The sequence below is a fragment of the Marmota marmota genome, unplaced genomic scaffold, assembly GCF_001458135.2.
Source record: "Marmota marmota marmota unplaced genomic scaffold, marMar, whole genome shotgun sequence".
Taxonomy (NCBI): Eukaryota; Metazoa; Chordata; class Mammalia; order Rodentia; family Sciuridae; genus Marmota; species Marmota marmota.
Window position 1 is genome coordinate 56,128,545 of NW_026000037.1, and position 24,507 is coordinate 56,153,051.

General features: G+C 37.7%; 1 protein-coding gene across 1 annotated transcript in view; it reads right to left on the reverse strand.

Annotated features, from left to right (window-relative positions):
• The window catches only part of Lrp2 (LDL receptor related protein 2), a 192,866-nt gene that overhangs the window by 101,125 nt on the left and 67,234 nt on the right, over window positions 1-24,507 (reverse strand). The window contains exons 11-22 of the mRNA XM_048811966.1: window positions 24,037-24,243; window positions 21,283-21,485; window positions 18,541-18,681; window positions 16,811-17,014; window positions 13,681-13,873; window positions 9,549-9,674; window positions 8,574-8,704; window positions 5,935-6,072; window positions 5,053-5,334; window positions 3,369-3,611; window positions 1,826-1,945; window positions 1,601-1,717 (exon numbers count right to left, since the gene is read on the reverse strand). Coding sequence (XP_048667923.1) covers window positions 1,601-1,717; window positions 1,826-1,945; window positions 3,369-3,611; window positions 5,053-5,334; window positions 5,935-6,072; window positions 8,574-8,704; window positions 9,549-9,674; window positions 13,681-13,873; window positions 16,811-17,014; window positions 18,541-18,681; window positions 21,283-21,485; window positions 24,037-24,243 — 2,105 coding nt within the window. The remainder of the gene's footprint in view (window positions 1-1,600; window positions 1,718-1,825; window positions 1,946-3,368; window positions 3,612-5,052; window positions 5,335-5,934; window positions 6,073-8,573; window positions 8,705-9,548; window positions 9,675-13,680; window positions 13,874-16,810; window positions 17,015-18,540; window positions 18,682-21,282; window positions 21,486-24,036; window positions 24,244-24,507) is intronic.

Sequence of the window (24,507 nt, forward strand, 5' to 3'; positions counted from 1 at the left end):
GAGGGATAGGTAAGAATGGCTTCCCTATTTGATAAAGCTAAACCCAAGCTCCCTCCCAGGAACTTCATGAGGCAACAGCAAGTCAGAGGAATTAGCAGTTCCCCACAGATCATCAGAGAGTTCCATGTTTTCTATGTGCAATAGGAAATTGAGATTAAGGAATATTTGATTGCCAAACAAATAAAAAAGCATGTAAGCATTTTAGTTAACTTTCCTTTTTACCCATAGATTTATACACTTCCTTCCTAATTCAGGAAAATTAATGAAAATCTATTGTCCAAAACACCACTGTTCATGCAAATGACCAACTCGTTGATGATTTTTTTACAAGCCTAAAATCCATTAAACATGATCAGTAGACAATTTTTTAAATCATGTTATTTTAGGTTTCCAGCCTGTGAATACTATAGATTTTATATTATATAACATTCTCACTGAATCCCCTGACTAGAAGGAATTTCTTTTCTCTAAACCTCCATAGAATTGTATCTACCACTTCTACCACTTCTTCCTTGGAAAACTGGGAATGGAACCATCATTTGACCCAGCTATCCCTCTCCTTGGTTTATACCCAAAGGACTTAAAACAGCATACTACAGGGATACAGACACATAATTCTTTACAGCAGCACAATTCACAATAGCTAAATTGTAGAATCAACCTAGGTGTCCTTCAGTAGATGAATGGATTTTAAAAAATGTGGTATATACACACAATGGAATATTACTCAGCAATAAAAGAGAATAGAATCATGGCATTTGCAGGCAAATGGATGGAGCTGGAGAAGATAATGTTAAGTGAAGTTAGCCAATCCCAAAAAATCAAATGCTGATGTTTTCCGATATAAGGAGGCTAATTCATAGTGGGGCAGGGAGAGGGACCATGGGAAGAATAGATGAACTCTAGATAGGGCAGAGGGGTGAAAGTGGGAGGGAGGGGCACGGGCATAGAAATGAGGGTGGAATGAGATGGACATCGTTATCCAAAGTACATGTATGAAGACACAAATGGTGTGAATATACTTTGTATACAACCAGAGATATGAAAAATTGTGTAATATGAATTGTAGTGCATTCTGCTGTCATATATAACAAATTAGAATTTAAAAATCAATAATAATAATAATAATAAAGAATTTTATCTACCACTTCAAAGGCTCTCCTAACTGTCTACCTTGCTTTAAGTGTCTTTTCCTTCTATAATTCTATAATTCTCCTTACCACACTACATATAACATTAGCAGCTATTCAACAAATGATAGCTGAAAGGGTGAATTTGCACAAGTCAAACAGCTCTGTACCATTTGACCTCCTGACTGAGATGTCCAAGGAAAAATTAAAACCAAGAACAAAAATATCTAAGAAATGCTTAACCCACCTGGAAAACTATCTGAAGTGCCCACTTGAATCGCTAATGATAAATCATTATATGGTAAGGCCTAGGCAATTTCATTGTAGTTCAATACTGATTGTTTTAAGAATATTTTTCAGTTCAGGATTTCTGCCCTCCAGTTTGTCAGAATAGAGAATATGTGCAGCGGCATCAACAAGTAACAATGACATGACCCCTGTCTGAAACACACTGGGTGGGTGGTACTTACGACAGCCTGCCTCATCAGAGTTATCACTGCAGTCAAAAACACCATCGCAACGGTAACTGTTGCTAATACATTTACTCCCATCAGCACACTTGAATTGAGAAGCAGTACAGTTTAATACTAACAATGGAAGAGAAAAACATTAGAAATTAGTTCAGAGAGAAAATGACCAAACACTGAGATTTCTGTAAACACTGAGGGAAAAAAAAAGCAAAGCAATCCACTTACCACAGTCGACCTCATCAGACCCATCAATACAGTCCTTGTCCCCATCACAGACAAAAGACGGGTCAATACACCGATGGTTGGGGCAATGAAACTGATTAGGTTGGCATGTCCCGGAAGTTTCTAATGTAAACAAAGCCAAGTAAGTTTATTTACTGTTCAACATGTACCAGAGCCAAATCGAAAAATACTAAGAAGCTACACAAGTTTTCTCGGTTATACGTGGGTTCAAGATTTTGTCAAATGAGCCCCATTGTCAGAGTCAGCAACATGAGAACTTTTAAAACTAGGCAATTTTTGGAATCAAAAATTAAAAGAATACAGAGCAGAGTCAGAAAGTGTGATTGCATCTTGAAAACTGAACTACATTTAGCAAGTAAACATGAAGGGCTTGGACAGCCACCACATCTCACAAACACTGTTAAGTCCGTGACTCTCGACTAAAGCTAAGCAATGGAGCCCAAGGAGGCAACATGGGAACTGCAACCCACATGCCAATAGCTTCAGTGTGTAGACAGATCACAATGACTGGGATTAATATAAAGTCTAAACAGTTACAAAAACCAGGGTCCTATCTTGTTAAAGCACCTTTAAGTTTTGCTAAATGCAGAAACTAGAATAGAATGCAAAAACTAGAAGGGACTTTAAAGCTCATCTACTCCAAGAGGAAACTGACTTGCCTAATCACACAACCAGGATTAGAATTTACTCTGGAGAGCTTTGCTTCACCTTAAATTATCATTGCAGACATGCAAATGAACAATAACTTAAAAGGGTAAGAACTGGAGAGAGGAAAACCAGGTAGGTAAGAGTAACAGAAATTTAAATTTTCTGTACACCTTTATTATTCTGTTGTCTTTTTGCCTTGCATCAAGTGAAAAGAATTGTATCTACCACTTCAAAGGCCCTCCTAACTGTCTACCTTGCTTTAAGTGTCTTTGCCTTCTATGATTCTCCTTACCACAGTCTAAGGACAAACACTATATATAACATTAGCAGCTATTCTACAAATGATAGCTGAAAGGGTGAATTTGTACAAGTCAATACCACATACCGCTCTATACCATTTGACCTCCTGACTGAGATGTCCAAGGAAAAACTAAAACCGAGAATAAAAATATCTAAGAAATCCATTGCCAAATGTCTGGATATGTTTATATGATTTCTTAAATTTGCTTTAAATATCTGAATAGTTAGTTGAGGGACTCTTTTTTCAGCAGGGTTTCACTATATGGTCCAGGCTGTTATCAACTACAGGGATCAAGAGATCCTCCAGCCTCAGCCTCCTGAGTAACTGGGAGTATAGGTATGTGCCACTTTTTTTCAGGTCCTATCTGAGTGTTTGGCATGAGAGAACAGCCCATTTTCTTCCACAGAATTTAAGATCTGTAGGACTCTGAACTTCCCAGAGGCAGGTACCTGCCTTGATTTTTACAGCCCATTGATACACAGATGGACAGACAGAATAAGAGTGCCCAAAGAACAATGAAAATAGTTTGGCCTACTGACTAGCTGACCAACCAAGAGACACTCGTGCAAAACTTACGGCAGTGTTTCTCGTCAGATCCATCGCCACAGTCATTGTCTGTGTCGCAGACCCAGTTCCTTGGGATACAAAGATTATTATCACAGGTGAAGTAGGACCCCGAGCAGGAAGCAGGTGCGCGGGTGGGACAGTTTTGCTCATCACTGCCATCCACACAGTCGTTTTGCTTGTCACAGCGCCAGTGTGCAGGGATGCACTCTCCTCCATGAGCACAGGTGAATGCCGTAGGCGAACAGGTGTTATCTGCAAAGCAGTGAACTGGTCATGAAGGTATTTGCTTTTACAGCATTTTACATGAGTTCTTGCCTTGTGGGCCAAAGGCTTTCCTTTTTCAGTGAGAGCATTATATAAAATACGGAGAAATGTGCATCAAATGATACCCTCTAATCATCAAAATCCTCTAAGTACTATACGTACACTTAATATGTTTATGTTTGTATATCTGTAAGGATATATATATCCTCTCTTAATTCTCACAACAATACTATGAAGTATGTATAATTATCTGCATTTTACAAATATAGAAAACTGAGACTCTGAGAGATTTAGAAATCTGCCTAAGATCACCAGGTGCGGTGGCGCACTCCTGTAATTCCAGAGGCTCAGGAGGGTCAGGCAGGAGGATCATGAGTTTAAAGCCAGCCTCAGCAACAGAGAGGCACTAAGCAACTCAGGGAGACCCTGTCTCTAAATACAATACAAAATAGGGCTGGGGATGTGGCTCAGTGGTTGAGTGCCAATCCCCAGTACCAAAAAAGAAATCTGCCTAAGATCCAAGCTGTAGTTGATGTGGTCAATAGGTACATCTTTAACTTCTAAAGGAAGCTTCACTTCCTCCAATCATAATTTCAAACTCAGTCTACAGAAACCTTGAAATAGATAAAATATCCAAGTACAAATGGACAATCTGAGAAGCAGGAAAATATTCATAGAAAGATGAAACTTTCAGAAATTCCAGAAAAACCGCACAAGTGAACTTCTATTTTTCAATTCTGGCACTCTTCTTTTTCTCCAAAAAGACAGGTTACTATTACTATTGGTCTCACCTTGACAGAGATTTCTAAGATTTCAACTGTCCTCTAACTTTATTGTTTAAAACTTCAATGGGATACATATGCCTTCTGTAATAGCATTTTATTAAACCTCAAACAAACTTCAAAGACTAGAAAACCAGCAAATAAGAGGTAAAGGTTAAGACCATCATTTCACCCTTAATTCATGTTACTCCAAAAGGTGGGGAAAAGAAATATAACATATGAAATTTGCAAAGACTATGATGGCAAGTACCCAATGTGATAATATTTTCTCAGATACTAAAGGCTATATCCATTTTGATTCAACTGTGTGGGGGGCAGGGGCTGGGGATGGAATCCAGGGCCTCATGCATACTAAGCAAGTGCTTTGTCACTAAGCCACATCCCTAATCCTGACTCAACTTTCTGAGTGCTTATCAAGATGTAATGACTCTGAATTGGTCCAAAGAGCTAATGTCCAAACAAATTCATTGAAGATAATCTAAATCAACGCTGGATACTATTTGTGACATTATATGAAAGGCATTTATTGCTTAGCTTCCTAAAAGCCTTTGGAGTACATGTTAAGAATCTGAAATTCTAAAAGATATTTTTCCTATATAAATAACCTAAGCTTCTTCAGGAAATATCTCCCGAGCACAGCTACTTACTAGATGCACCACACAGATGCTCGTCACTGTTATCATGACAGTCGTCAACTCCATCACAGCGGTAGTAACTGGGCACACATCGGCCATTGTTGCAGGAGAAGGAAAAAGAGCCACACTGCTCAGTGGGTGGTTCACGGACCGGGTCTCCCTCGCAAGTCAAGTGATTGGAAGTCAGCCTCATTCCATAGGGGCACCCACATACCCGCTGGAAATTTGGCACTGGGAAGCAGAAGTGGCTGCAATCGCCATTGGGGTGGCTGGGTTGACTGCAGTAGTTAGATCCTGAAAATGGAAAATGCAAAGCCCTGACAGAGTAAGTTCTACACATGCCCATTACATTGATCACAGGTTTGATTCATGAAGGCACACAAACAGGAAAGAACACTGTTCATACCCAGTATTAAAACATAGCAAGCATCCTCTTGGAAGTAATAACATAATAAATATGTTATTATACCCTGCTACAAACAGCAGGGTATAATAACATATTTAAGTAGATAGGAGCCTAACAGTTGTGTGCAGTACACAAGCTATCCAGCCATCCACAGAGCTTTGTTTTCAAAACTAAACAAACTAGCCATTTCATGGTGCAAGTTTACACTCTTATCCCCAGCAGCTCAACTCAGAGAAGCTTGTCTACACTCAAGAAGGCGGCTGAGAGAAGGAAGGTTGAAATTTCTATTTAAAACAGAAAAGTGCTAAAAATGTATATTTCTCAATGACACTTTCAGAGTTGAAGAGACTTAAAGAGTGACAGTAATATAGAATTATCAAGAGCTATATTAATAAGTACTTAAAGCAAAAAGGAGTCACCATATTTGATATGGATGTACTTTTTATATGGATGTATAAAAAAAAAGAAAACTTGACGAGCTCACTCACCTGTCTGGACGCTGATGTCATATGACTTCACGTGCATTATGTTGTTGATGCCACTTCGAATGACCCTCATATCTCCCCCATCCGTTTTCCTGACTTGAACAATTGCACCCAGTCTCCAATCGGTAAAAAACACATAATCTAAAAAGGAATACAGAGGATTTGTATTTTCAGTCATCACTTACTTATAAATAAATCACTTAGGGAATTAACTTACTTATAAATAAATTTCTGAGAGAAAGCAATAGGCTTGTAATGCTTCTCACAATTCCAAGACTCTTCTCCCACAAATATCTCTAATCTGTCTCTGTAACCATTTTCCATGACCAGTTATTCTCTATAAATGCTCTTTGGAAGTCTACATTTTATTAATATCATGGTCAGGTTCAGGGCAAGTATGCATGAAATTTTATGATGGCATTTAGATTTAAACTTTGATAGGAAAAAGTTTGTTTTATTCTCAATGTTCTTCTATATGAGGCCCCTTAAGACTAGGCTCTTCTCCCAACATTAAGTTGCCTAGTGGGTAAGCAAAATACTTAACTATGTGAAGACAACGGACAACATCTAACATCCCTTCCAAGTCCAAAATTCTGTAGCCCATGTCTGCATGAGAATGCTTAATTTTTTAATGTTCAACTTTAATAAGTTGTTGAGAAGGAAAAGTACAAATCTAGTCCAAAGAGGAACTTTCAGTATGTTTGAGGATTGGTAAAAATATCAACATAAGGGTTCATACACCTGCAACCTCATCCTTGTTCCATGGTGCTCAGAATGGCAAAACAGAGGCAGCATAAGATTTTACCTAACAAAAATTTAATCATGTTCACTTTATACTAACTACTGAAGCAAGGAAGTAAACACATAGACATCAACAGTGTTCAAAAGAAAAAACTGAATCAATATGGATTTTCTCTTGGGCTATCGTTGAAAATTCCAATTAACTAGAAAACATTTAAGATGCCACAAATTTGATCATGAGATCAATTTTCCTTATCTGTGGTCTAATCAATGACCAATCAGTTATTGGACTCACTAAATCTTTTTTCCATGACAAAGTCAGTCCCACCATTCAGGAGGTATATATAATAACATATTTAAGTAGATAGGAGCTCAATCAAACTTTCAGTCCTGTGCAATGTATAGTCAAGAAGACCTAGTCTGTTGGTAAAAAGGGGCATAATGTCCACGGTATGACACAACAAAAGAACTTTCCATTAGAGATCCACCCTGTGAGCCAGGGTTGGAAGAAACTGCTCTCGTTATTTTGGGAATGTCATGTTGTTCTCATGGGGATACACTCAAGTTTTGGTTCATACTGATGAAACCAAAAGGTACTGAAATTGCATTTTTATTCAATCCCAAAACATTTCAGCACAGAGCAGAGAGAATACAACATTCTTATAATATTCCTATATAGCAGCAAATAGCATGTATCTGATATCATTAGAGAAAAGGGAGTAAATACTTGAGAGGGTGACTATTTATAATTGACTCATCTCACCAAAAATCTCACAAGAGCATGTCTTAAATATTTTTAAATACCACACACTCCAAAGATAAAACAGACAGCAGGGTGGAATATGCAATATATTTACTCTTCATTCCACACTTTATGCACGTGAGAAAATTGTTGATTTATGGCCAATGTCTAGTTTTTTTTTAAAGGATTATACTGATTATTCAAAGTAGTTTCAACTAGCATATAGTTAGGGCCTTTGGTGGCCACTGTATAGTGTCACCCCTCGAACTGATTATGGTTTTTCATGCATAACCAGAATAGACATCAATCTCTCCTCACTCTTGGCCTAACAGTTGTGTGCAGTTCACAAGCTATCCAGCCATCCACAGAGCTTTGTTTTCAAAACTAAACAAACTAGCCATTTCATGGTGCAAGTTTACACTCTTATCCCCAGCTCAACTCAGAGAAGCTTGCCTATACTCAAGAAGGGGGCTGAGAGAAGGAAGGTTGAAGCACTGGCTGTGATCATGGAGTTTTCCCAGAATCCCAAGCTTCCCAGCAATCTCTACGAGTAACATGAAAATTCTTTGGAAAGAGTGTTGAAGAAATAATCATGTCTTTCTGTTTCTTTAAGTAGTACCCTAACATTTCTCTACAACAAAGATAATTACCCAACATTTTGATGAACAAGCTTCAAAATTATTCAATAGATATACAATTGATGGATATACGTAATCATTTTTCTACAAGGTTCTGATGAGGTTCTTGCAAACAGAGAACAATGAAATCCTATCATAGTTCCTATAAACAACTCTTGCTATCTAATTCTTGAATGACTTTAAATCATTCAATGAGGCAGTGATTCACTATTTCTTCACGTGAAACTTAGTTATGTAAGTACATACTCAGGAATTGTAGAAGTGTCAACTACAAAGTGCTATGCCTAAATAAGTTATCGACATTCTTATCTAAATGTGTCCAAAGCAACACACTCTAAAACTCTTATTTTCCATCAACAAACCAACTGTTTTGTCTACATATAATAGCACCATTTTGATTTTTTGTATTTTAAAGTAACAAGCTTTTCTGAAATTGTGAGAGAGACCAATGAGAATGGTTTTACTGTTATGAATTGCAAAGTATAAAACAACACACACTTTTTTATTGATTCAAAACATACCTTTAAAGACAGTAAGTCCAAATGGATGTGTCATCTGCTCGATATGGCCCAGAGTTCTTCTATCTAACCCATCAAAGGTGCTGTGCTCAATTTTATCAAAAAAGGCATCTACCCAGTATAATCGTGAAGCACTAAAACAATAAAATACTTAAGTTATCCATTATCCAAAAACCAGCAGATCACCCTGAGGGAATTCAAAATCAAAATGCTCAATCAACACCTTTATCAAACAAAGTCTGATAAAGTTTTAGGCCCCTCAGAAAAGGAAAGCTACTTTCATCAAATGACTTTCAATTAACTATCTTTGAAAACTTGAAATGTTGCTATCTTTGAGTGGGGATTTTATTTTTCTCCTTGTAAAATCCATAAGTTAAGAAAAATGTTGGTAATATCACCTATGTTTAAAAGGCTAAATACATTTCTTCCTTTTTTTCCCTCCCATAACTACTTTGGCATATCATATTCATAAGCTAATTTATATTTTCCTTTTCCATATTCCTAGATGGATCATCAATTTTCTAGAACTATATCTCATACCTCAAAATTCTCCCAAAATGCATATAAACAAATACACATTTGTTGATTGACTTCAAAATTTTCCTATCCTCAAGACACCCCCGGAGGAAATTACACATAACCAGTGTTTCATCAAATCCTTATTCTACTACTAATAGGGTTGGGACTCACTTCCTCCCTCTCGACCCTCCACTATGCCCTGTCATTCTGTTGCTTCTAGAAATTTCCTCAGAAAATTCATGAAAGCATTGGTTTTCATCCCACCAGTAACTGGCCAACCACGTTTGTGTTCTTATATCATTTAACATCCTCCTCCCATCTCAATTAATGATTAAAAAGTTTCTGAGGACATGGAGTGTGCTTTTCCTTACTCCATCATGGCACCCCACTTTGCCGTTATGTGTGTGTTGCACTAAGTGGGAACTCAGTAACGAATGATATGGGGTGATTCCTACTTACCCCCAATCGATGGCCAATCCATTGGGCCATCCAAGAGTGGTATTCACTATAGGCTCAAGGTGAGATCCATCAGTCCACGCTCTCAAAATTTTAGCAGGACGGAACCAATCAGAGAAGAATATATACCTGGAAAAAGAGGTAATAAATCATGGATGTTAACGAGGGATGAATTACATGACTCAGGGATTTCACAAAAACAAATTTTCTAGAGACTTGCTGGAATTAATTTCATTTTCTGTATATGCTGTGAAGCTTAACAGACTATTGTATAACTAATATAATTCTTAGTTAAAAGTACAGTTATCAATATGTAATCAAAGTGAAAAACACACATGGTATTAAAATAAACATCCAAAACAGAAAACCACTGTCCTAGACTTTAAAACCTAAAACAATTGTCACCCAATACTCCATGTTATTGAAATAAAATAATAGACCACCATGAGCAATAAAGTAAATTGTATCCTCTCTTTCTCTTTGGATTAAACATCCAGGACCCACTAGATCTACTAGATTACTTCCTATTATTCTTCTATAAGGAGTTGATAAATTTGCAATAAAAACATTTCATCCCAGATGAAGAAAAGCATCCAAATCAATATAATACTCAAACAATATTGTACTCAAAGCATCTTTTTGTTTTCATTATGAGGACTGGGGAAAAAATGTAAGTCTATGGGAGAAAGAAATCCTTTCCTCTTTCATATAATCCCTAGGAATCAAAATTAGTCATTTCCAAAGTGTGACTTTCTGAAATGTGACTTCATATCATTTTAAATGAAAAAGCCATTAAGAATTTAACCACTTTACAAAACCACATGCCAAAGAGTTAGTTAAGATAAATTCACTAGAAAAAATCTATGGTTTACCTCTCTATAGGACCACAGAATTTCTTATCAATGATATAAGTTTTAAAGTATGTTTCTTATATTGTTTTACAAAGAGAAAATAAAAATATAAAGTGCATACTGCAGAGGTGGCAGAGAGACCTGGGTTAGGCAGAGCTGTACATAGAACAGAGTTGGAGTCTGAACACTAACTCTCAGCAATGACTGTGAGTCCTCCACAAGTCCCTAACATGGGCATTATACATACTTTTTCACAAACTGGTTTCGGGATTAGATGAGAGTATGTATGTTAAGGGCTCACTACATGAATGAATCGGGCTTCAGTGAATGACCACTGCTCTTTTTCCATCCAAATACAACAACATACCTTGCTACAAACAATCATGTCAGCTATTAAACATATTTTTTAAATCTTTTTGTTATTACATTATAGATACACATAATAGAGGGGTTCATTTGACATATTCATAAATGCATAAAACAGTTTGCTCCATTTTGATCTCCAGTACTTCCCTTTTCCCTTCTCACCTTCCCCTCCCCACCATGATCTCCTTCTTCTACTCTATTGTTATTCCCCCTATTTATTTTTAATTGGTGCATTACAATTATGCATAAAATTGGAATGCATTATGACATCTTCAAACATGCACACAATGTGATCTGGAACTTTTACTCCCCAGTCGTTTGCCCTCCCCTCCTCCCCATCCTTGGTCCCCTTTTTATTAGTTCTCTTTAGTTATATATAACATTAGGGTTCATTCTGACGTAATTATGAAAGCGTGGAATATACTTTGTTCTAATTCAATCCCCAGTACTTTTCCTCTCTCTCACCTCCTCCCTCCCCATTCCCTTCCCTTTACTCTACTAATCCTTCTGCTATTCACCTTTAGGTTTTCTTTATCTAGTTTGTGTCTTGTGGATGTACATGATGGTGGGACTCAGTGTAGCATAATCACGTATATACATAGGAAAGTCAGGTCAGATCCATTTCACTATTCTTCCCTTATAGCATTCCTTCTCCCTCTCCCTCAGTCCCTGTTACAATTTGGATGTGTGGTGCCCTCCAAAAGCTCATGTGTGAAACAATGCAAGAACATTCAGAGGTGAAATTATTGAATTATGAGGCCTTAACCTAATCAGTGAATTAGTCCCCTGCTAGGGATTAAATGAGTGGTAACTGAAGGTGAGTAGGACATGGTTGGAAGAGGTGGGTCACTGGGGGCATGGCTTTGGGGTATATATTTGGTGAGCTGAGCTTAGTCTCTCTCTCTCTCTCTCTCTCTCTCTCTCTCTCTCTCTCTTTCTCTCTTTCCCGCCCCCTTTCTGATACTCATGTGAGCTGCTTCCCTTAGCCATGATATTCAGCCTTACCTAAAGCCCCAAGGAATGAAGCCGGCTGTCTATGGACTGAGACCTCTGAAACCATGAACCCCCCAAATAAACTTTTCAACCTCTAAAATTATTCTTATCAGGTCTTTTAGTCACAGCAGAAAAAAGGGCTGACCAAAACAGTCCTCTTCATCTAACCTACTGATCTTTCTTCTATTATGATGGAATGTCCCCCCTTTTACCTAGCTTCTTTGGACTAGCTTCTGCAGATCAGAGAAAAACATTCAAACTTTGGTTTCCTGGGTCTAACTTATTTCACTTAGTATGATAGTTTCCTGTTCCATCCATTAGCTGGAAAATGTCATAATTTCATTCTTCTTTATGACTGAGTAATACTCCAGTGTGTGTGTGTGTGTGTGTGTGTGTGTGTGTACACACACACACATTTTCTTTATCCATTCATCTGTTGAAAGGCACCTTGATTGGTTCCCTAGCTTGGCTATTGTGAATTGTACTGCTATTGACAATGATGTGGCTACATCCCTCTAGTATTTTATAGCTAATTTTAGATTTTTTGGATATATAGCAAGGAGTTGGATAGCTGAGTCATATGGTGGTTCCACCCCAGTTTTTTGAGGAATCTCCATACTGCTTTCCAGAGTGGCTGCACTAATTTGTAGTCCCAACGAGTGTACCTTTTTCCCCACATCCTCACCAACACTTATTATTTGTATACTTGATAACTGCCATTCTGACTAGAGTGAGGAGAAACTCAATGTAGTTTTGATTTGCATTTCCCTGATGGCTAGCGATGTGGAACATTTTTTCATATATTTGTTGGGCCAATCGTATTTCTTCTTTTGAGAAGTATCTTTTTAGTTCTTTTGCCAATTTATTAATTGGGTTATTTGATTTTTTTTGGTGTCAAGCTTTTTGAGTTCTTTATATATTCCGGATATTAATGCCCTATCCAAGGCACAAAGACCTTCTCCCATTCTGTAGGCTATCTAGTCATACTCTTAACTGTTTCCTTTGCTGTGCAGAAGTTTTTAAGTTTGATGCCATCCTATCTATTGATTTTTAGTTTTATTTCTTACACTTTATAAATCTTGTTAAGAAAGTCATTTCCTGGGGCTGGGGTTGTAGCTCAGTGGTAGAGCGCTTGCCTAGCATGTATGAGGCACTAGGTTCAATTCTCAGCACCACATAAAAATAAATAAATTAAATAAAGGTATTATGTCCATCTACAAATAATCATAATTATGATTTTTAAAAAATCAGTTCCTGAGCCTACATTTTGGAGTGGTGGGTCTATATTTTCTTCTAGCAGTTAACAGAGTTTGTTCTCATTCCTGGGTCTCTGATCCACTTTGAGTTGACTTTACAAGGGCAAGAGATAAAGGTCAAGCTTCATTCTTCTACATACGGATATCCAGTTTCCCAGCGCCATTTGTATGAAACATATTTTAAAAGAAAGGTAAGAACCAAAAAGGAATACTGTGGACTGTTCTGTCTTTTCTTCTCTGACCGCATCAATGACAGAACAGCAAAACATGAAACTGCCTGTGATCTGGAAAACTTCTTACTCTGAAAACTACCGAATGATTAAGCATGTTTTGTTACATTTCATAAGAATTCATTAAAACAGGGCAAGAATTGGAGTCTTTCCTCCTAATTCTGCTGTGTATCTTGTTCCTTCCCCAACAAATCTGTACCGCAACCATGGTCCTCTGCAACCATGAAAAAAAACATACCAGTACAAACCAGGGAAGCTGAGACTGAGAATATTTTTGAAGGAGATAAAGTGATTACTTAAGCTTATGCTAAAGGAGTAAAATTTAAGGTGATTTCAAGTTACATATTTACTAAACTTGCCAAAAACCCCTAGGACATCACTTTTCCATGACTAAAAGAGGCATGGTTTCAAGCCCTTAGAAAAACAGGCACATACTTACCCAGCAAGAGGATGAACCACAATTGACCGGGGATTATTTAAATTCTCAATGATTTCCCGTCTGGATTTATCAGCAAGCCTCATGACACTAACACTCTGATAAGAAGGGTCTGTCCAGTAGAGATTCTTAGAAATCCAGTCAAAAGTCAAACTTTCAACATTTTCCACCCTATTTGCTGTGAGAATTTCTCTTCCTGTAAGTTCAAACATGGACATGGTTTAAACTAAGTATATCACATAAGACATAAATTTTCCTATTACTGCATATTTAAATTCTGTGTCAGTCAGAGCACATTTCAGGTACATGAGGAATTAAAAAAAAAAAAAAAACACTGAGCAACAACATGAGATAAACCTCAAATTTATTCATTCCTCAAAGTTTGGATCTCAAAGAATAGATATGATACTTATAAATATAACCAGGAGTGGTGTAGTCTGGACTCACTCCCTTGTTCAAACTTCAAGGAAAAAAAAAATTCTCGTTGCAGAACATCAGAAAAAAAAAAAAAAAAAGATACCTGAGTTCACCTACTACCACCCCCAGACGGCTCCAAGGAGCTGATACTGCCAGGTACAACCAGGGGGTGACCGGAGGTGTTACCGCCCAACCCTCTCACCAGTCTTTCAACAGACTTTCACAACCACAAAGTTGCCAAGTTTGGAAAAGACCAGCAAAGATACCAGGAAGGAAATCAGAACTGGGTACAGGAGAAAAGAAACCACTTTCCTCTCTGAAAAAATATTTATGCTTTTCCCCTCTCTTCTTTCTTTTTCTCCACTCAAGAAAATCTCAGTCAGAATAGGTAATTAGATCTTTATTTTACAGTTAAAAAAAAAATCCTAGTATTTTCTGTCATTGTTTCAGCAAATCATAAAAATAAAGCCCTCTGTGAGATAGACAGCATATTAGATATTTAGGTAACATAATATTGCTAATAATAGCTTACGGTAATTGAGCATTTACTATGATCCAGGAACTGATAAAAAAAAAAAAGACTTTTTATGGATTCACCTATCCTCACAGCCAAGTAGGCATTATTTTGTCCATTTTATAGATGAGGAAAGTGAGTCATAGAGAAGTAAAGCATCTAGAAAGATGCCCTCAAAGCACTTTATAATGAGATGGGAGAGAGGAAGACACAATTGTGCCCAGAGGCAGAAATAAAAGAGTGCTGGGTGCTGTGATGGAGGTGTGCCGAGGATGGTGCCCAGCACAGACTCCTGGCCTATGGCATGAGTGCAGACGGTGGGGACATATGGAGAGTTCCTCCAAAGGGAAGCAGGGAACTGGGGGCTACAGGAGAGCAAACCTTGTGACTGAGAGGGAGAGAGGTTAAGAACTCCATGTGTTTGGGAGCATGAGGGTCAATGGGTTAATAACAGAAACAAAAGCAGAGGAAGAAGATCACAGGAAATCCAGGCTGTGTGGAGGCAGGAAGGAACAAGCAGTTGTACTCTTCTTCTAAGGCAGAGAGTCTGGGAAGAGTGGGATGAAGGAGTCCACTGGCCATGTTGATTTCAAAATGGTTGTGAATATCTAGAAGAGGCAGCCTGGATCTGAACCTCAGAGAGATTGCCATTAACACCTACGAGAAGGCTTCCCAGGCCTGCCTTTCATTCCCCAGGTTAGGAAGACACCCGACTAGTCAACATTACGCAAAAAGGCTCCCACAGTAATTTAACAACTAATGCACAAATGGGAATCAAACACCTAGACATTAGGACATTATGCAGAAAAAGGACCAATGCTGAACTCCAGAGATTAAAGTTAGGACAGGCAAAGGACAAAAGACTTCTAAGGGGGCTGGGGATGTGGCTCAAGCAGTAGCGCGCTCGCCTGGCATGTGTGCAGCCTGGGTTCGACTCTCAGCACCACATACAAACAAAGATGTTGTGTCCGCCGAAAACTAAAAAATATTAAAAAAAAATTCTCTCTCTCTCTTTCTCTCTCTCTCTCTCTCTCTCTTAAAAAAAATTATAAAGACTTATAAGTGACACAAGAAGGAATGGACAAGAAATGAAAGGAAATCGAAACAGTTTTTGAGAAGATGACCAAAGAATCAAAGATAGGGACTAGAAAACATGGGATCCAAGATGATGGCGAGGAGGTAGGCTAAGATCAACTCCTCTAGGGTTGAAATCAAAGAAGAACAGCTGACCAAAGAAGTGGGTGACGGAGGACATGCACAGCCTCACAATCTTGCAAGGTCAGAAGCTCAGAGAGACTCAGTAATGCTGGTTACTGGAACACAAAACAGGACTGAAGACAATTATTTAGTTTAGCAACAAAGAGATGAGCAAGATGAGAAGGGTTCCAGGGAGGTGATGGGCAGATAGATTTTGAGGTGAGGAGTCATAAGGGGGGACAGGAAAGGGCAGACCAAACTTTCAAGAAAATTGCCCATGAAATAAATGAAGGAGAAAGGGCTGTCACTGGAAAGGAATATGCACTGGCAAATGGGCTACATTTTTAACAAAGAAAAAGACAAATATACCTAATGGGGCAAAGTCAGTAGAAAAAGAGAATATTTTTTTAAATTTCAGATTAATTTTTAATTTCAGGTATAGAGATCAACAGATCATGCCATCAACCAAATAAAGTACCCAAAAGGAAAGTATGGCTGACCATAAATTATCTGTCTTCTTTGACCATTATAAAAATTTTAACAGAATTTTAATCAATTAAAACTTAAGTATGGATTTACAAATCCAAATCTCATATAATTCATTTTTTAAGAAATTGTCATTCCAAGTTCAGCCATTGGCACAAAAGTAGGCCAGTATCCCCAAAGAAACATCATCCCATTGGACCAATCTGAATGCTTCCAATATGAAGAACCCTTAAGCTATTAAGGGTTTCCAGACACTTGACCTTCCTCTCCTGTTAACATTGTCATTATTAAAATACACCATCACTTATAACTTGTTTTGAAAATGAAAAGTGCTTATTTCCAACATGATTTATTTAAAAAAACAAATTTCTTTTCTCAATCCAAAAAGTATTTATCAAACCTAATAAAGATCCTGCTTAAAAAGTGGATCTTAAAAGTTAAACTGAATGAATTATTTGTATGATTACTGAAAATAGCCAAAACACACACACACACACACACACACACACATTTTCTTACCTGTGCCATCAATCTTTTGCTTATAAATCATATCTTTTGATGTATCTGAAAAAAAGATTGTGCTCTCCTGGGCATCAAAATCAATCCCAAGAAAAAAAGAAGGATTCCCCGTCACTGGAACCATGACATCCTCCTGGGTGGAGGGGGTGAATGGGATCCCACGCACAGCCAGTTCAGATGAAAAGATCAAGAAGTTCTTAATAGCTGTAGGAGGAAGGACAGCACAGTCAGCCACAGCACGGTTCTTGCCTTCACTAAATTCCAGACAAATCACATTGTTCATAAGACATTTTATCATCATGAAATATAATTTTGAAATAAACATAATAAATTTGTGAAAACCATAGCTGGTAATAATGGAAGGGAAGAAGAAGAAAAAAGCAACTACAAAGGTGATACACGTATTCAAAAAATTTATCCTTAGGGTTTACTGGCATTAAAAGCAGTGTCCATATACTAAAAATTTTAAAATAGAATTAGCTAAACTCCATAGTAATTCCATCAAAATTCTCAAGTTGGAATAACTTTTGGATAGAAATCGACACCAACAATCACAGGAAAGTTTTGGAGTGTCAAGATCAGAAAGAAAAAAAGAATCAACATCAATGGAAGAAAGGGGTAGGAAGAAGTGATTATTAAAAGCCAAGAAGGAGACAGACAGTACATCAGGAATTCAAAAAGACAGTGATAAAGGGAGTATAGCCAAGACATAATAACTGCAAAAAGGAATTTAAAAACAAAATCATTAGACAATGTACTACTGATAAAAGTTATAAACACATGGCTTTTTAAATGAGGGAGATTTTTATCTGAATCTAGGACTACCCCCAATGTTAACAAATTTATCTTAGTTAGAATCTAAAAGCTTAAAAAGTCCATAGAAGCTTCCAGAAGGACCATCTGGGAAGCAAGAATTTATCAAAGAGATGAAAAGAGAATTGCAAAAGGTAAAATGAAATAAATATTTTAGTCACATATTTCATTGTTGGTTAGGGGCCTAGGCCATGGGTGAATAATGAGGAGACCTGCAGGCAATCCAAGAGGAAGAAAGGAAAGCTTCAGTGGAAGAGTGAAACAGGAGCTGAGAGACAGGTGTAAAAATCAAAGTTTGAACTGGAATGAAAAACTTCATGAGGAATGGAGCCAGCCTAATACTCAAGAGTTTGTTTTGGATACAGAAATAAAGCCAGATGAGATTAAGGTGCGATGACCTGGCTCAAAGGGGCATACGTGGTGGTCTAAGAGAAGTCAATAAAAGGGATGGGCTACCTCCCTTCCCATCAAAGTTCAGGTTAATGTCTAAAGTGGAAATGGTAGGCTGGGGTACAGCACTTGTCTAAAGTACAAGTGAGTCTGGGCTTCATCCCCAGTACTGAAAAATAAAAAGAATTGGAAACAGTATACATAGTATGGAAAAGAACACCAAGTGCAGTCACATGGAATTCAGAAATCACAGTAAAAAAAGATGAATGTTTCAGGAAACAAAGAGGAAAGGAAGACCAAGAAAATCCTAGATGAGGATTTAAAGGAAAGACGGAATTTTACATCTTCAAATATAGCTCTTATGTACAGAGAACACGGTGCCTACCAAAGAAGCTGTTCTGTGGGCTAGAGAAAGCTTTTTTGCAGTGAAGAAGTCAGACAGAGACCTGGCCCAGTGCCCAGCAACAGCAGCTGTCTGGCTACCCTGTGCTGCCTGCCAGAAGGACCCACCAACACAGATTTCTTACCAACACAGCGGCGCTCATCGCGATCCAGCTCAAAGCCAAATAAGCACTTGCAACGGTAACCCAAACCGTCGTTATCGGTTCTGTGACTGAGGACGCAGACATGCTCACAGCCCCCTTTGTTATCTCCACATGGGTTGCTAGCTGGGGGAGAAATACACAGGGTTCAATCACAATTAGACAGACGTAACGCTCCAAGTCATGTGAAGCCACTTTAGCCTGTAGATGAACCCAGTGATGGGTTTGCATCACTGGGGAGTCATCACTCCAGATGTGGTTACCACATCCGGCTGCGCAAACCCTCCCAACTTCACTGCTCTCCTGTCCATTCTCAAACTGGTGATTACAAAAATCAGGACTCCCACCACCAGATAACCATGGGATTCTTTTTCCACAGTAATTATAGGGTCTGTCTGCTAGCCTCAATGATTAGAATTAACTACCCACCCCCGAATTTTTCTTTTCTTTTTTGTTTGTTTGTTTATTTTTGGTACCAGTGAACCCAGGGGTGCTTAACCACTGAGCCAAATCCCCAGGCCTTTTTTATATTTTATTTAGAGATAGGGTCTCGCTTTTTTGCTGAGGCTGGCTTTGAACTTATGATCCTCCTGCCTCAGCCTCCTGAGCCTCCTGAGTTGTGCCACCACACTCGGCACCACCCCAAATTTTTTAAAAATAAAAACCTTTAGTACTATCCTTATCATTCATAAAATATAATAAGTAACTATTACTCAATGGGTCCTTATTTTGTACAAAACTCCAATAAATAACCAATAACCCCAAGGAGTAAACCTTATTACCCCAATTTTACAGAAGTCTCTGAAAGGTTAGACAACTTGTCCAAGATTATTCATGCCTAAATAGCTAATTCTAATCGAGACCTGATTCCAAAACCCTATGTGTCCTGCCTCCCAAACTAGTTTATGTTTCCCAAAGCCATCTTTCAAGTTGTAACCTTGGAAAGCTCACTGCACACTGTACAAGATTGTCACAGACAAAACTTTCAGATTTACTTTCTAAATTGTCTTCTGAACCTTTGACTTATTCTTCAGAATGGTCTCTTTCTCTTCTCAAGTGGATTTATTTGGGGAAATAATCTGGATGATCAAACTGGGTAAAGGCACATGTGAAATTAGTAGCTTTATAAATTAAGTCTGAAAAGTACTCCAAATTGAGATTTCCAACATGTTTTCAGATATATTTTCCCAGGATGAAGATATCAAAGGTTATTCATCTTCAATATCTATTCAATTCTAGTATATTTTTTAAGCAACCTAATTGCCTGTTGTCTCTCTCCATCCTAAACAGTTTCATCACTTAATATGAGAGTTTGAAAACAAATCTGTATTTCTCCAAATTACAGTTCACCAATATTAAGCTTTCTACCAACATAGTCTAGTTTTGGTGTATTTCTTTTCTATGATCCACAAACAAATATAGAAGAGCCATAGACAGTTCAAATGGACATGTCAAAGCTCAATTCAAAACTCTGAAACACAAAGTCATTATAAAGTAACAAAAAAATAACCAGTGTCTGAATCAAACCCAGTAGAACCATAACAGACCCAATACAAACCAAAGAACAGATCCATATGTATACAACAGTGAAGAAATAAAATGGTCCCCACGCTATGCAAAATGAGTGTTTAGAATATGCCATTTTCCTCTATGAGGACTCGGTTTCCTTAACTATAATATTAGAGTTTTGAAATAGGACAATTCTCCCAGTAGAATGAGGGTAGGTGTTGTGGTCTAAACTAATCAATAAAATAAGTAAGAGTGTAAGTTATAGGTTATATATTAGTTTTATATATATATATATATATATATATATATATATATATATATTAGACATAATAATTATAAGCAAGAACTGTCATAGACAGGTCTAAGACTCCATTTTGCTGCCTTCTATAAAAAATTCTGTTACAAGAACTATTTCTGAGAAACTGAAATGAAAGCTGTTTTCTTATAATATATTGTTTTCTGTACTTTGTACCCCACAAAATGTACTCAACCCAGGATATCGTAGTCTTGGTGACCCAAGACTTTGAAGTAGATTCTTTCCCCCACTAACCACCTGCTCAAACTCAGGATACGGCTGTCTAACACCTGCTCAGACCCAAGATGCAGTTAACAGGCTGATTGCTTTTTTCTAGCTTCTCTACTTGCGTGCTTGCTAACTGGAAAATTCTAGTCCTGCTTAGGGCTGTCAGGTCCCGCTTGCTATTGTTTTAACTTCTGTGATTGGCTTGCTTGAATGATGCTCAGGAAAGCCCCTGAGTTGTGGTTTTCCTCTTTAAGTTCCCAGGATACAGGCCAGGAAATTGCTGCTCTCCCACAGAGCTTCAGTCTCTACGGGTGGGTGACAGTCCCTGGCCAGGTAAATAAAGCACTCATTGATTTGATTGTTTTATGAAGTGGCTCCCCATAACATAGGTATCTGGATTTGGTCTGTTTACAGCTAGACCCCCCAGCACCTAGACCTGGCATACTGCATCTATTAAATGAATCTCTAAATTTCCTCTAGATTCAGTACTTTTAATTCTAATTTCATTGAAAGCCCATGATCTGCAGAGTCAATTCTTGAGGGTTTAATACTCTAGATAATCCTCTGTATGTTTGAGAATATCACCCAGATCCCAGGAGGAGATCTCTCATCTTTAACTTCCACAGCTTTGGAAAAAAAAATGTTTCTAACAAGTCTAGTACCAAACAGGGTCTCAACACTGTTGTGTGGCTTACCAGTGGGCTGCCTGAGGGCGTGGTAAACAGTCACCCCATAGGGCCTCAGAGAAGACTGATGGTACACCTGTGGGCTGCTGTCTGTGAACTTGTTTGCCTTCATTACAGCCATCTTGGTCCAGTCAGTGAAGAACACTTGGTCCTCAAACAAGCTTATTCCAAAGGGATGAGGGATGAGGGAACCTCCATGAACTACGGTCTTCCTGTTACAAAAGATATGTAGACATCACACAATTTTTTGTTTTGCTTTATTTTCATTAAAGGTATAGGTAGTTCAGTTAAATGCTTGAAAAAGCTAAATCATTTATTGTTGAAATAATAGAATATACAGAAAGATACATGTGAAATTCCATTTACATTTGATAGGATTTCCATACTGCTTCTTGGTAAAGACCATTGAGGTTTGAATTCTAGTCCTAGTCAATCCTCTAGCTTGTTCTAGATTTTGAGGTGAAATTAGTGTTTTCTCACTAATTCTTCATCCCTTTAAGGTTGCCTGGCCTATAAAAGGTAAGATGCGAAAGAACATTCCAAATTCCATAGGTAAAAGAGTATAATAAGGGTGAGAAGTCTGGTGGACAATGTCCCCAACAAATACTTCCTATAACTGCACTGACCGTTTCTCAGCAACTAGCACATGGAATGGCAAGCAGCAGAGTTCAACCCCCAGCAAACCTCAGACCTACCCCGTTATAGCAAAAGACAGTCCCTTATGCATCTGTTTGATGAAACTATCAATGGCTCATACTTGTAACGGAGGCACAGAATGCACAGAGCTGCATAAGAAGAAAACAGAAGCAAGAGATGCCCAGCAAGGAAAAGAAATTAATAGCACCTGCCATGACTAACACTATGTAAGTGATGAATCAGTTAGACACAGGCACAAAATGAAGATAAGGATGATTCCTGAGGAAAAACTCTTATTTTCCCAGGAAGATCTCAAAAAGAAAGAAAAAGAAAAATATTGGCAGCCCTTGAAAGCTAAAATGCATAATAGGGCTCTAAGAAAGGAATCGGAGGCACTAAAACTGGCTAAGTTGACAAGTTAGTACACACTAAGAAACACTTGATAATGACATGGCACACTGAAATGAGAGAATGGTTTTCTTTTTTTGGGTTGGCAAATTCTAGAACCCTGAATGCCACCTGCTGGCAAAGCCAGAGGCAATGACTCTGATTACAGCTGTGCTCACGAGCTTTTATATTTCTTTGGTGTTTCTTCACAGCCAGCAAAACACTCAGATCTTTCTGAAACTCCACTGATTTTTATCTATTGTATTTTACTTTAACCTTAGCATAAAAATATTGAGTATAATGCTAAAATGCCCCCATGGAAAAGAGAAAAACATTTAAGCAAATTTCCCAATTGGTTTTATAAGACATCATATAATTTATAATACTTTCTCATTAAATTAATGTTCTGGATACAGCAACCTTTAGTGACAGGTAGTCATAGTATTAATACCCAATAGCTTCACTTATAAAAGAAGAGATTTTTTCTAAGAATATGTAATCCAGTGGCAAACTGTGATATTATCCTTCCAAAATAGAGAAAAAAATAACCAGAATATTCCTTTCAGTGAGAAAACAATAAAGTCACTTGTAAAAAATTAAATTGACCAGTCTATTTGCAGAATACCTGTGGCTTAGCATGCACTGACAATGGGTACAATCCTCAGCACCAGAACAGCAACAACAACAAAAAATAAAATAAAATAAAAATAATTTCTCCTTGAAATTTGAAATATATAAAAGTAGAGTAAAATCCAATTAATACCCACTGAATAATGTTAAATAAATAATAAAAACATATTTATTTATTTATTTATCAAGGAAAAGTTTTAAAACTAAAAGGCAAATTATGGTATATATACAAAATGGAAAATTACTTAGCATTAAAAGAGAATAAAATTATGGCATCTGCAGGTAAATGGATGGAGTGGGAGAATATCATGCTAAGCAAAGTAAGCCAATCCCAGAAAGAAAAAAAAAAAGGCCAAATGTTCTGACAAGTGGATGTTGATCCATAAGGGGTAGGGGGGTTGGGGAGGCATGGGAAAAATGGAGGAACACAAAGGGGAGGAAGGGGTGGGAAGGGCCCATGAGGGCAGGAAAGATGGTGGAATGAGATGGACATTATTACCCTAGGTACATGTATGACTGCATATATGGTGCGATGCAACACCATGTACAACCAGAGAAATGAAAAGTTGTGCTGCAACTGTGTACAATGAATCAAAATGCATTCTGCTGTCATATATACCTAATTGAAATAGATTAATTAATTTTAAAAAACTAAAAAGATACAGTGGTTCTTGGAAAACAAAGTATGAGGAACCCAGAAAAATAATGGTCTCAGGAGTAAATGAAAATAACAAGTTCATCCAGGAATCAGAAATGGGTTTTATTTTGGTTTGGGTTTTTTTTTTTTTTTTTTTTTTTTTTTTTGGTGTGTTGGTGGGGTAACCAGGGATTGGGATTGAATCAGGGCTTTGCACATGCTAGGCAAGTGTTCCCCCACTGAGCTACACTCCCAGCTCAGAGAAAGATTGGAGAAAATGAATGTTATTATGGAACACAAGAAAGTTTAAGATTAAGAGCCTGTCACTTCATGCAGATCTCAATGCATAGTTCAATTATGCTATCACGTCAAATCAACAAAGTGATATTTTAATTCTGGCCCTATGGTATGCCTCTCTGTCAACTTTATGCACTTTCCTTCAAACTCATAAAGCCACAGAAAATACTTCTTACCTTTGAAGTCCATCATAAGTTACAGTTTCAATGTAGTCAAACCGCGAGTCCACCCAATACACACGCTTGGCTGTCAAATCCAGGGTGATGCCAGCAGGCCATCCCAGCTTTGTCTTCACCAAGTCTTTCCGGATGCTGCCATCCATGAAAGCCCTTTCCAACTTAGGTTCCCCAGAAAGGCTTGCCCAATCTGAGAAAAATAGGTAACTACAAAAGGAAAACAAAAGACAAAAAAGTCTGTTATATCACAAGTTTACCTAGGTAATTTTTTTTCATACATAGCATGTTTGGATCAATGGGATTTCCCATTGACTAACAAACCATGGCTGTATAAAACAATAGAAATTTTACAAGCATTTTAAAAAATGGACTGGGAGGGCCAATCAGGAGACTCAATAACTCTAAATAGCAACCTTAACATGCAATAATATAGCAGCCTAAAATTTTATGTTCACCTTCCCAATTTTCTCC